General features: G+C 42.1%; 1 protein-coding gene across 2 annotated transcripts in view; it reads right to left on the reverse strand.

Moving 5' to 3' along the window:
- Positions 1-14,069, reverse strand: part of DHX35 (DEAH-box helicase 35) — a 65,570-nt gene that overhangs the window by 17,910 nt on the left and 33,591 nt on the right. For both annotated transcript variants that reach the window (XM_041733286.1, XM_041733285.1), the window contains 6 exons: positions 13,506-13,602; positions 12,474-12,632; positions 10,590-10,800; positions 6,295-6,419; positions 3,304-3,358; positions 201-296 (listed from right to left, as the gene is read on the reverse strand). In XM_041733286.1, the coding sequence (XP_041589220.1) occupies positions 201-296; positions 3,304-3,358; positions 6,295-6,419; positions 10,590-10,800; positions 12,474-12,632; positions 13,506-13,602 (743 nt within the window). The remainder of the gene's footprint in view (positions 1-200; positions 297-3,303; positions 3,359-6,294; positions 6,420-10,589; positions 10,801-12,473; positions 12,633-13,505; positions 13,603-14,069) is intronic.

Genomic DNA, 14,069 nt, shown 5'->3' on the forward strand with positions numbered 1-14,069 from the left:
TCAGTTCTAGTTCCCCAGGAAACAAACAAAAAGTGTTTAATGGTGACTGACACAGAATCTCCAGTTAACAACATGCCCCAAATCAGACAGCATTAGCTCCTTCACTGCTCAGAATATATCGTGCCCCCTTCCCTAGGGTACACAAAATTCAAGAAGTAATCCTCTGACAGAATCTACGAGAACTGTTGGTCTCCACATACCTGATTCGAGCAGCATTTTTGCAAACATGGGATTCAAAGGAAACTCTGCAACTCTCATGCCAAGTGGTTCAGTTAAGCGACAGTCTTTGTCCAGACCTGCCGTAAGAACAACAAAAATCAGAAGGCATGAACCAAAGTGTTGGAAGATAGACAGTTATCAGGAGGATAAACGATGATGTGCGTTAGAAAAGTTGTCCAAAAAGATGGATCATGCTACCAAACTCAATCTTACATCAGAATGCTATTAAATTAAAAGAAGAAAAGACCGCCTCTGAGCTTCTGAATACCCAATTTTGAAAAACTGATACTTCTAATAGCTTCTATTTAAGAACTTCATTCCAAGGAAATGGCCCTGCAGCCTCCTCTCACTCCCCATTCCCCTCACACAGCCCAGACACAGCTCCTTCCAAGCACAGATGTTCCAGAATGGTATCCCATACCCTCTGATCCTCTCACACTATGAGAGCAATTACAAGGCCAGGGACTGGGAATCTAAATGTTTGCCCAGATCTCTCTTGGATGCCAACACCAGAACCATTCATCCAACTACCTCCTGGGCAATTTACTGAACAGGGCAGAATCCAATTCCCCACATCTTTCCTTGCCTCTTCACCACTAACCAATATCCAGGTATGGGATTCCCAAGATGCTGACTACTACTTTATTGCCATTCAGACTATTCCCAAGATATGCCATTAAAAAAACATGCTGCAGAGCTCAGAGTAAGACAGGAAAGGTAATTTTCTCTTCTGTTCCCATATAATCATCTCTTGAAAGGTGATAATTCAGCTTGTAACTATAAATTAAGTCAGGTGCCTTAATTCCTCTGCCTTTTCCAGCTTACTTAGGGCAGTGAAGAATTAGAAAATATTTTAACTTTCATTCTGTTGGATTAGAGGCAAATCAATCCAAATGAAAAACTCTGGGCAGCCCTGGTAGCTTAGCGGTTTAGCGCTGCCTTCAGCGTGGGGCCAGATCCTGGAGACCAGGGATCCAGTCCCACGTCAGGCTCCCTGCATGGAGCCTGCTTCTCCCTCTCCTGTGTCTCTGCCTCTCTCCCTCCCTCTCTCTGTCTCATGAATAAATAAAATCTTTAAAAAAAAAGAAAAGAAAAGAAAAGAAAAGAAAAACTTCTAGGTAGTCAATGTTCTCCCCTACTCATTACAAACTATTCCATGAAACTTTCCTTTCAGGGTCCTACTACATGCTTAAGAACAGGGACAGGAACCTATTTTGGCACACATGCACTCCGGGCTGACTTGACACAGACTCACCTAAAGGCCTTTTAATCACTGATGATCCAATTACATCAGTAATTGGCTATTCTTTTGCAGGGAAGTATCACAAATGTAATGAATGAAAATGGACCCCATACAAAAAAAATTTACTCAAAAATGGATCACGGACTTACTAAATATAAGGGCTGAAACTATAAAAACTTTTCAAAGAAAACCTAAGAGAGATCTCCATAGAGAGGTTGGGCAATGGTTTCTTAGACAAGACACCAAAAGCACAAGCAACAGAATACATATACTGAACTATGTGAAAACTTAAAACTTTTGTACTACAAACAATTATCATCAAGAAAGGTGAAAAGCCAACCCACAGAATGGAAGAAGTATTCACAAATCACAGATCTGAAAAGAAACTTACACCCAGAACACATAAAGAACTCTTCCAACTCAGTAATAAAAGAGACAGTACCCTCAAGTAAAAATGAGCAAAGGATTTGAACAGACATTTCTCCAAAGAAGATTTATGAGTGGCCAATACACATGAAAAAGTGTCTAACATTACTAGTCATTAGAGAAATGCAAATCAAATCCATGAGATACCACTTCATTTCCTCTAGGATGCTTATTAACGCAGAAGACAGATAACAACTTGCTATCATCTGAAGCAAGGGGAACCCTCATACACTGCTGGTAGGAATGTCCACCAAGAATTAGCACGTAAATGTTTACAGCAGCTTTATTTAGCCAAAAAGGGTAAACAACTCCAATGTCCATCAATTGCTCAATGGATAAGGATAATACGTGGCATATCTCATCCAAGCAATGCTTTATTAGTCAGCAATAAAAAGGAATGAGTATCAACACACGCTATAACACGGATGACTCTTGAAAACATCGTGCTGAATGAAAGAAGCCAATTGCAAAAGACCACAGATTATATGATCCTGTTTATGTGAAATGTCCAAAACAGGCAAGTCTACAAAGAAAGAGATTAGGTCAGTAGTTGCCTGGGGTTGGGAAGAGGGGAAAGGGAGTGGGGAGTGAGCACCCATGGGTACAGGATTTTTTTTCTTAGGTGATAAAACTGTTTTAAACATTCTAAACATGGGGTGATGGTGGCACAACCCTGTGAATACATTAAAAACCACTGTACTATACGCTTTAAATGGGTAAACTATATGGTATGTGAATTATGCCTCAACAAAAATGTTAAAAACAAAACAATCTCAAAGGACAAAACCTCTATCTAAACTTACCACCAAACCAGACATTCTGTTCACTTGGGGCAACATCTGCAGCAAAGATAAGTACTTCCTAAACAGATGAATTCAGACTATAGTTCTCTCTTTCTTAAAGTAAAAACTACATTTTTAAACAAGAGACTAGAGGTTCCTTTATACCTTGGTGTTTCCTTGCCCCAAAGAATTCCATAGGCTGGTCATTGACCCAATTCTTCACAGGAAACTCCAGGAATGGAATGAGGGGGGAAACAGGGAGAAAACACTGAGCCAGAAATTTCGGGATGGGGTGGAGGGACTGAGAAAAAGGCCTAGAGAGGTAACATTTGACGTACTCTTAGGGAATCTTCTAGATATCTTTCAGGAGTGTGGCTCCAGTGATGGTTATTAATAGCTCCTGATGTCCCAACATGCTTTATGAATTCACTGTCATAACTGGACTTCATGTACTATTAATCTAATTATGGTCCCATCTTTTTATTTTGATAAAGCTTAAGAGTTGTTAAGAGCATCATACATATGCAGAGAACCAGTCCCATCTCTGAAGATACTAAGAGCCCTAACGTGAATACAATCTAACCAATACCATCTAATAATAAGTAGATCAGAGAACACGTAAGACAGGCATACCTCCCAGAGCATAGAGTAACTCCAACGCTTGAACCATCGACTGGGCTGGAGGGGGCTGTAAAAACATAAAAATCCTCCTAGATTAATTTCCTCAGATAACAGACATAAAATGTGACTATTGCCCAAATCCACTCTCCCCTCTTATGTGCCCCATAGCTCCCAGCCTCCATGCTTGAACTCACATTGGTGCCCCAAATGCCCTTCCTCTCCTTCTCAGCATCCATAGTACTACTTGGTCTTCAATCACAGCTTGATTTAAACACTGCCCCTTGGAGCCTTCCCTCATGCTCCCCTCCACCAGAAATGATGGGTCCCTTCTTTGAACAACCTCCCTGTTTTCCTACACTCTCATCAGACACTTCTGATTTTTTTCCTTCACAGTCTCAATCTTCCATTGCAGCAGCCCTGGTGGGACCTCTCAGATCCCAGTGCCAGGCCTTGCCCATAGAGGGCAAATGACATACACAGGATCTGAATTTCTGAAAATAGAGAACACTAGGCAATCTGAAGTTAAGCAAAGCTGCTATCATGACCTTCAGTCTGATTCTCTGGATCTAAATCACATTCCCAGTATTTTCACCCAAACACACAGTATTTCTCTCTGGCCTCATCTGATTTGGGACCATATGCAAACATTATGTTTGAACATAGTTGGAAGGACTGTATATGTCTAATTCAGTTTGTTTTTCCGCATGGTTTTCTGTTTTCACTGTTTTGTTTAATTTTGTTTTGTTTACCCAGAGAAAGTTCACAGTGATTACTTGGGATAGCTGCATAATATTCCAATAAGGTCATAATCCATAAAATGCACAACTGTCTTCCTCCTGGGTAACTGAGTTGTTTTCTGTTCTTTGCTACTATAACTAACACTGCTAAATAAACAAAATTATATGTGCCCTGTGATTTCAACTATAAAAAGATAAAAATAAAAATACCACAGTTTTGGGAGAAAATAACCAGAAGGGAATATATGAAAATGAATTTGTATGTATTTTCCTCATACTTCAGTTGTCCAAAAGTTTATGATTTCATTATTCCATTTCAAAATTTAATATACAATGATGCTATAAACATGATCATATATGTAAGTTTTCTTCTTCTTTTAAATTATTTTTTCAGGATAAATTTCCCTGAGAAGAAATATCAGGCATTTCTACAGTTCATAAAATAATGTCAGAAAACTGCTTTCCCAAACTGTCGGCTTTGGACTTTCTCATTTTACTGCCTGTTTGATCACTTAACTAATGTGAAGTGGTACCTAACACCTATTTCAATCTGTACTTACTTCTCTTCTAGAGGAGCCAAACATTCAAATGTCTCTTTTGTGCTGCTTCCTTTCCTTTAGCTCTTTTTTCAGTGGATATTTGATTTATTCCAAATGATGCTTGAAAAGCTCTGCAGTTCTCAAGATGCTGATATGTCATTTTTGCCATTACATGTTTTCTTTCATCTTAGATGGGAGGATTTTCTTAAAGCTTTTAATTTGCATATATTACTTATCTTCTCTGTAATTTCTTGCATACACCAATAATCAAAGAGGGTATTTTTTTCCATACTTATGATAAATACACAGTTGTTTTCTTTGGGAGAGAGACTGATATTTTCTATTCCTTCATTCACCTAGTTCATCATGACATATATAATATTAGGGACTTTACTATCTGAGCATCCAGGCTTGTCATACCACATAACAATACAGTTGGGACAGAACAAGAGTTAACCTTCAAATCATAAAAGTTCAGGAAGAAAATATGACTGAATGTTTACTAACTGACCAAGATGGAGGAAAGTGCTTTATAAGGACAGAAATAACAAGAAATCACAAACAGAAAGATTTTACTGTGGAAATATTTATAATGTCTGCACATTTAAAAAAACAAATTTAAAAAAACCAGTAAAGGGATCCCTGGGTGGCGCAGCGGTTTGGCGCCTGCCTTTGGCCCAGGGCGCGATCCTGGAGACCCGGGATCGAATCCCACATCAGGCTCCCGGTGCATGGAGCCTGCTTCTCCCTCCGCCTGTGTCTCTGCCTCTCTCTCTCTCTCTCTGTGACTATCATAAGTAAATTAAAAAAAAAAAAAAAGAAAAGAAAATCCTAGTTTAAAAAAAAAAAAAAAAAAAAACCAGTAAAATACAAACAACTAGAAAAACCAGTTGCAAGAAATACTATAGACAAAGGTTAATGTCTTTAATAATTAAAGGGCTCTTAAAAATCACAATAAATGCTAATTCTAACAGATAAAGGGCTTAACAATTCAGAAGAAATATAAAGTGGACAATAAATGGAGTTTTTTAAAAGTCTTTGGAGAAATCAAACAATAAGGGACAGATATTTTTCCCTTCCTGCCTTTCTCCCTCCTGACATCAATCAAATTAGCAAAACTCTAAAAGAAAATAACATGGCATGACACACACACAGTGAGACAGGCAGCACGCACTGCTGGAGCTTACACTGGTAAAGCAATCTGGCCACACATCAAGGATGTACAAAATGACTATAGCTCTTTGACCCTATAACTCCACTCCCGGAAACCTGCTCCCAGGAAATGAGCAGAAAGGAGATCAGCCACGAGGACATCCCCCACAGCTCTACCAAAGCCCTCCTGGCTCCCCTACCTGTGATATTCCCTCAGGTAGGCACCTATGCACACTTGCTATCCTGGATCCCCCCACCCTCCTAACCTGGTGAAATCCTACCTGGATTTCAAGTCTCACTTTGCACAAGACTGACTGGGCTGGAGGCCCCTCCTCTGTCTCTCAGAGCACTGGGCCCATGCACAGCAATTACCCACTTACTTGTCACCCCCCAGCAGACAAGAACAGGAATTGTATCTCCCCTGTCGGGCTCTACTCCCCCATACCCTGCACAGGGCCTGGTGCTGAGTGGGTACATGACACACGAACTAAGGGCGGGTGGAGAGGGGGATGATGTGCTTCATCTAACGTCCTGACATTTGCCCACGGGCATTCCAGACAGAAGGTAGGACTTACCGACATGAAGTGGAACCTGAGGACATTGTCGATCCCTAGTGCTTTCAGCTGTAGGATGACAGGTGCCAAATTGCTACGCTGCATCTCAGGAACAGTGCATTGAGGCAGCTTGTCAAAGGCTTCCTCTGAGGATAAGAAATCAGAACTGTTTGGGGTCAAATGCCACAATCAAACACAATCATTATGCCCAACGGACAGTTTTCCTTCTCTAATGAGAGGCTCTAAGACTCTAAAATCAGATGCATATGACATCACAACACAAAGTTGTTTCATATTTAGAAAAGACCATTCTATTTAAAAAGTATCTTAGCAGTTTATATCTTTATAAATAATGTATCTTTATAAAAATCTGTTCTCTTACTTTAGAATGCTTTTTTAACATGCTTTTTGTCAGCAAAACATGAAATCAAAGAAAGAAGTATGTGCTGGACCAATACTGGCACCCAGGCACCACTACCCCTGCCTGGGGTTGCACTAAGTCTAGAAGGCAAGAACTGCACATACAAATAAAGAACAATCTCAAAGTAAATCACCAAAATGGTAACCAGAACATAACAAATGACCAAATCATACAAAGAGCAAAAATTGTCCAAATCTAACTTTTAAAACCAACAAGCCAGGCATGCATCATACTCAGAATCTGATAATGTCCCAAGCAGATCAATGAATGCTTGCATGCCCCATCAGGAATAAAAGATGACTTCCAATAGGAAAAAGCACACAAGATACAGAGGTGCCAAGATGGGAGGGGCAGGAATGGGGGAAGAGAGGAAGAAACTTTGAGAGGCCTTTTCATAAAAGCCTGGCAAACAGGGCAGGGGGAGGAGGGAAAGAAGGGATTAAATCACTTTTGTACATATCCAGAAAGCTTACGGATTATATAAAAGATGCTCCGCCCACAAAAATCCCTCTCACATCAGTCAACATTTTAAATGTGCTCAACCGCCTTAGCACTAGAATGGACCAAACCCCATGTAGATCATAAGGCTTTAGTTAACTAGAGAAAGAAAACAACAACAAGTATCAAGAAGAAACAGCACTATCACTGAAGATTTTTTCAAAAAGGTTATGAGTGAACAGACAACCAGTGTTCCGTGGACAGACTGGTACAAACGGCCAAAGGCACAGGTCTAACTGGGAGGTGCTGAAGAACAGGCAACAGCAAGAAATTCCACATGGGATATTCCCTTTGAATTTTAAGAGCATTTTGGGGAAGGCATCTTGGTAGGATAACCACATTTTCCAAGCATACTTCTGACAGAGGGAGAAGCAAAGTTCTCAGTAACGAAAACAAACCTGCTGAGAGGCCACTCACATAAAGCCAGTGCTGCCCACGAGTACATGACATTCCATTAGACTCTACTGAGGACCCAAGTGTGTCAGGCCCTGGGTCAGGAGCTGGAGGTGCAGCTTCCAGAAGCTTCAGTGATATGAAAGGGCCTAGGACCAAGACCAGAAACAGTAACCTATAAGGCGGAGACCCAGTGAAGGGAATGGAGGCTCAGGGAAGGAGGAAGCACAGTCACTGCAAAAAGCATTTGAGATTGCTTCATGAGGGAACTACCATTTGAGAGAAGGATGTGAAGGATAAGGGGGATCTGCTGGGCAGAGGGAACAGCCCAAGGAAGGTATCAAAGATACGAGATGCAGATGTAGGAAAATAGAAAGTATGTTCAGGAAGAGCAGAGTGCAGCTGGGATGCAGTGTAGGGCAGCTGTGTGGACAGTGGGAGAACATGAGCTAGGAAAAGTCCTGGAGGGTTCTGGGAAAGTTAAGGGACTAAGCAGACAGCACTCTGCTCAGAGCTACACTCTGAAAGCTCACAGAAGCCAGTCAACCAAGAAAGCCTAGAGGCTGGAGGACAGTGCGCCCCATTACTGTTGGGTGAACCCTACCCAACCCCACTCCACCAAAACTGCTCCTGCGACAGAGCCAGTAACCTTTCAACCAAATCTACCTACCTGTCTTTAGGCTGCATTCTGTACTTTATTTCTTTGGTGCATAAGATAATGCTGGCCATTTCCTCTTTAAAAATCGCCTAAGTTCTTCAAAAAGAATTCAACATAGAATTACTGTATGACCCCACAATTCCACTCCCAGGTATATGCCCAAAAGAATTAAAAACAGGGACTCAAAATACACATTTTCATAGTAGCAACTATCCACAAAAGGCAAAAGGTAGAAATAATCAGCCAATGAATTAAAAAATTTGTGGCATATCCATCCATAGAATCCTAGTTAACCATAAAAAAGAATGAAGTACTGGGGCACTCAGGTTGGCTCAGTCAGTTGAGTGGCCAATTCTTGATTTTGGCTCAGGACATGGCTCATGTCCAAAGATCCAGCCCCATGTTGGGCTCTGCACTGGGTGTGGAGCCTGCTTGAGATTCTCTCTCTCCCTCTGCCCCTACCCTCCCTTTCTCTCATTAAAAAAAAAAAAAAAGAATGAAGTACTAACACAACAGAGACGAACCTGGAAAACATTTAGCATTCATTATGCTAAATAAAAGAAGCCAGACACAAAAGGTCACATAGTGTATGATCCCATTTATATGAAATATCCCAAACAGATAAATCCATGGAGACAGAATAGACTGGTGGTTGCCAGGAGGCAGGGAGAACTGCGGAGAAACTGCTCAATGGGCACAGAGTGAGGGAAATATTCTGAAACTAGACAGAGGCAGTGATACAATGTTGTGAATGTAATTAAATCCCACTGAATGGTTTGATTTAAAATGGTTCATTTTAGGGGTGCCTGAGTGGCTCATTTGGTTAAGCATCTGCCTTCGGCTCAGGTCATGATGCTGGGGACCTGGGATCAAGCCCCATGTTGGGCTCCCTGCTCAGCAGAGAGTCTGCTGCTCCCTATGCCCCTCCCCCTGCTTGTGCTGGCTCTCTTGCTCATGACCTTTCTCTCTCAGATAAATAAATACAATCTTTATAAATAAATAAAAGTTAATTTTATGTTATATGAATTCCACCTCAAAACATCTGTTTTCTCTTCCCCAAATTTCTGGATGCCTTTTAACCTTGGTTCTCTCTTTCCTCTCCCATCATTCCTCCTTAGCACCTTCAGTAAGATGCTCAGGCCTCAGGCTCCAACTCCCCCGCCTCCCATGGACATCCTTACCCACCCACTTCCTCCCTACCAAGTACCTGTACATTCCATTCCCTTTGCTTGGTGCTATCCCTTCCCCTAGATAACCACTGGGTGGGCAATAAGATCAAGCACAAATACTCAAGTGTGAAGCCCTCCCCGGTGGCGTAACTCCCTGCTCTCTGCTTTCAAGGCTCATTCCGGAATGGGAACCCTCTCATGCTATAACATGCCGATCTGTTTGCGGGGTTGCCTCCACTACCTGGCTCTCCACCATGTGCCCACAGATTACATCTCACCTAGCCCAAGATCTCCAAACTCCGGCACAAAGGCTGGTTTACAGCAGTGTTCTGTAAACATTCGCTACAAGAAAGAACAGAGTCAAGGACTGAACAAGGTGATGGTTATCAGAAGGAAGAAAGAGACAAATAACAAAACCCTAGGATCTGGGAAGTGAGTGCAGATGGATGATGGACAGAGCAAGAGGATTAAAAATGATGTGAAAATTAAGTCTGGACAACAGAGGAGAAATCTCAGTGCCATTACCCACAAAGAGAAAGAGAAAGTAGCTCTGGACACATCACTGTCAAAGGCAAGGCTGCCTTAAAGCTAGAGAGAAAGTTTCTGAAGGGCTGAGATGCTTTATCATAACTTTATCTTGTTCTTTTAGACCCTAACATGGCGCCTGGCAGAAAGCAGGAGCCAAACAACTATCTGCTTTCTATCAGTGGTCTCAGGAGAGAACCCGCCATTTTCGCTCTGCAAAGATGCTCTGAACCAGAGGCAAGATGGAACCCACTGTGAGACCCAACAGGAGTCAGGATTTCTTGTTCTTCCTAAAATAAGAAAGCACCATGTTAAGCTGAGGGAAAGGAAAGACAGGACCTGAGACATGTGGCCCAGGCTACAGGGTCACAGGGCTATAGATCTACCCTGGGCAGGTCTACACCTAAACATCAAGTTGGAATGGGAATGGCAGTAACTGCAAACTTGTGGGCCAGCCTTGGCCAATGAGAGCAGCAGCAGAGAACTGCTTCGTTTTGACTGAAGAAAGTAGCAGGGGCAAAGGACAGAGGGCCTTGTGAGGGGGTCTGGATTTTATGTGCAGTTCTGCCCATGAGGGGAACCATCCTGATGCTCTCCAGGGCTCAGGCTAACCATGAGAAAGTCAACAGCCCTGAAGGAGCGCCACACTAACCTGTATAAAGGCGGTAACATTTTCCTGAGCGGCTGCGGCCAGCACGCCCCGCGCGCTGGTTGGCTGACGCCTGAGACACTGGGGCCACCACCAAGCACTCAATGGCTGTCCTGGGATTATAGGCACGGAGCTTCACAAAGCCACAGTCGATCACATACACAATCCCGCTGATTGTAATGGAGGTTTCGGCCACATTGGTGGCCACTATCACCTAAGTCCCCACAGCAAGAAAAGGAAAAAGAGAAGACGTTTGGTTCTTTTCACTTTTAAAAAACTACTCAAAATCCTCAAAGATCTATTAAAGATATTTCCAACAATTTACAATCTGTAAGAGGCAGCTGAATATACTGGAAAAAACAGGATTTTCAGGGCCAGGGGGTCCCGGGTTTGAATTCTCCCTAAGGTGTAAGGTGGTCCATAAGGACTTTGGACAAATTATTTAAATTCCTGCAGTCTCGCATCTACATGTACATCTACAGCCTTCCTGGGCTGGGAGGGAGGGGGGGGGCATGAAACGTGAAATACAAGTACAGCCTGGTGCTTGGTCCATAATAAATGCTCAGCAAATGTTTGTTTTTGCCTTCTGTACAACTAAAGGAAATCATCACCTTGAACATCTTAATTCATTCACTCACTCACACCTCAACTATTTCCTGAGGGTCTGTACTCTGCAGGCACCGTTCAAGGTGCTGGGGATGTATGATGAGCAAGAAACACAAGGCCCCTGTTCCCCCAGAGTCTGTGAGTATAGATAGCATTTAGAACTTTTTTAAAAAGATTTTATTTATTTATTTATTCATAAGAGACACACAGAGAGAGGCAGAGGGAGCAGCAGGCTCCTCCCAGGGAGCTCGATGTGGGACTTGAGCCTGTACCCCAGGATCATGCCCTGAGCCACAGGCAGATGCTCAACCACTGAGCCACCCAGGCATCCGCATTTAGAACTTTTTAAAGGCACTTTTACATCTGTCATTTTATAAAAATCTTCTGACCATTTTCATATAGTAGACATTTAAGATTTTATACTAGAAAACCACTGGTCCAAAAGTTCTTATTTATGTTTCACCATTGAAAAAAATGGGGCTTGAAGTTAAGTCACTCATCCAGACACAGAGTAACCCAGGCACAGAATCTGGGCTTCCTGAACGGTTGGCCACAGTTCACGTTTGACTGAGCAGACGAGGTACTGCATCTCAATGGCATGAGACTGAGCACCTTCTTCTAAGTAGTCCAAATTGAGAATGGGATCCTCAGACCACCCCTCCCCCTACTTATTCTCTGCCACCTGCTGATAAACAGCTACAATAAGCTGGTTTGGGGCCAGTTCTGTGCCTTCCTCATCTAATGGGAAGGAAAGCCAAGTAAGGCCCAGGGGATGATAACCAGGATGCAGACTGGCTGCCTGCTGGCTCCTTCCAACAAGTGCTTCTCACCATACCCTTCCCCAACCCAATTTCAAGGCTAAATATTTTTCAGCCACACCGTGAATTAATTGATTTAAATTTGGCTCTACAGGCTAACCGGTACCATTTGTAGTAACTTCTCTATTGTTCCTGACTGATCACAATTCACCTAGATGGTCATTTAAGCCAAGCTAGTATTATGCCATAGGGAAATACTGAGCAGACAGTAAAGAGGCAAAGAGAAATCACTTGCTGTAATAACCACTTCTGTGAGGCAGGTTTAGAAATCTCTGCAATATACTATTTATTGTGTGCTTTTAGATTTATTGCGCAGAAGCATTGACCTAAAGGTCTTAAAGAAACCTTATTTAGAAAGTTTCACTTCAATTAAAAAAAAAAAAATCCTCCTAGTGCAAAGGAAAGGGGCCCCAGCATGACCACAGGTGGCAGCAAACAGCCCTGGTCACTGGGCTAGTCTCACCTTTCTGACACTGCGGGACACCCTTTCAAACACTTTCATTTGCTCAAAGGAAGGCAGTCCTGCGTACATGGGGAGAACTCGGAGGTGTCTCTTCATCCCAGTTCGACCTAGCGCGCGAGCCTGCTCGATCAGCATAGACACAACAGTTTCCACCTCTTCCTAAAAACATTGAACCAGGGACAAAAAAACCTGAGATCAATCTGAAGCATGTCATTTTATCAGACTTGAAAGAAAATGAAAGCTGGGATAAGAATTTTAATTGCGATCAGATTCACGATTTCCAGTGTAATCACACTCTGCTCTGGGGTGGTTTTTAATCAAATGCTACTGAACAGTGGTGCCTATGGGGTGAAAATTTCCGAGTGTCAGATTCATTACTAAAATCTATACTATCTGCGGTGAACAGAAGAGCTCCCAATAAACAAAACCAAGGACTATTTTACTCAGCTTTCATGTACTGTGGCAAACAAAGCATATCATACATACAGACAAGCTGTGACATATAAAATCGCTATAAGCTTTCCCCAGAAAAGATTACTCTACCGTGGAAAGTGTTGACGGTGGAAAAGATTATGACTGGAGGGTGGTTCTGAACAGCACTCTGACCGTAAGTGAGCACTCTGGTTTGTTCAGTTGTCTTTCCAGAGATGTGCCCACTTACCACCTCCAGGATGAGCAGCATCACTGGGAAAGAGGCTTGCAGGAGTAAGACACATGCACAAAATGTACCTAACTCAACATTTCATCGTGGTAAACACAACAGCCCATTGACTGCATCGTTTACTTTGGAATCAACTAATGAATTTAAAGTATATCGAATCCTCTGCAGACAGAACAGGTGGGAACTAATGATTCCCTGACAAGCTAGTCAGTAGATGAATGACATCAATCCAAACAATTTTCTACGCAATTAAGTAATCACAAAATACAATAAAACATGAAATGAATGGCCAAGTAAAGTAATAGGCCTTTGTTAAATTTTGGTGCTGCCTTAACGTGTCTGTTCATCAGAGAAAATTCCAGTGGAATTACCTGGCCAGTCAGAAATGCTAGGATGTCTCCATCTCCCTCTGTCTGGTGAATTTTCATCACAGTTTCTACAGTTGATTTGATATAATCTGGAACAGGACTGAAAAGATGTATGAGATACATTCATCACTAGAACATACTCATTAATTATAAATTACACTAACAATCTGGCAGCAAAGCCTCATGAAAGTTAGTCTGGGCCTGCCTGACATGTAAACAGTACATGAATAAATAAACATTCATTTCCTTTTTTCCTTTTTTTTAAAGGCAGTATTCAAAAGTAATCCATAATTACATGTATACCACGAAAGTGCTTTATTTGCAAAGAAATAAAAACCCATGCAAATAAAAGTGCTATCTTTAGCAAGCAAAGAGGCCTGGTCAACGAAAGTTGGGGGCTGTGGTCCCAGTGCTCAATCTCATACTCTTTCCACTTTCCCTCCTAATCACTGGCAGCATGTCTGAGTAGAGTGTTCAGAGCTAACGGATATGTTATCCAGTGAGAAACTCAGAAGTTAGTCCCATAACGCTCTGGATTTATCAACCACTGTACCAGGCTTCTGGTCT

This window comes from Vulpes lagopus, chromosome 18 (assembly GCF_018345385.1).
Source record: "Vulpes lagopus strain Blue_001 chromosome 18, ASM1834538v1, whole genome shotgun sequence".
Lineage (NCBI taxonomy): Eukaryota > Metazoa > Chordata > Mammalia > Carnivora > Canidae > Vulpes > Vulpes lagopus.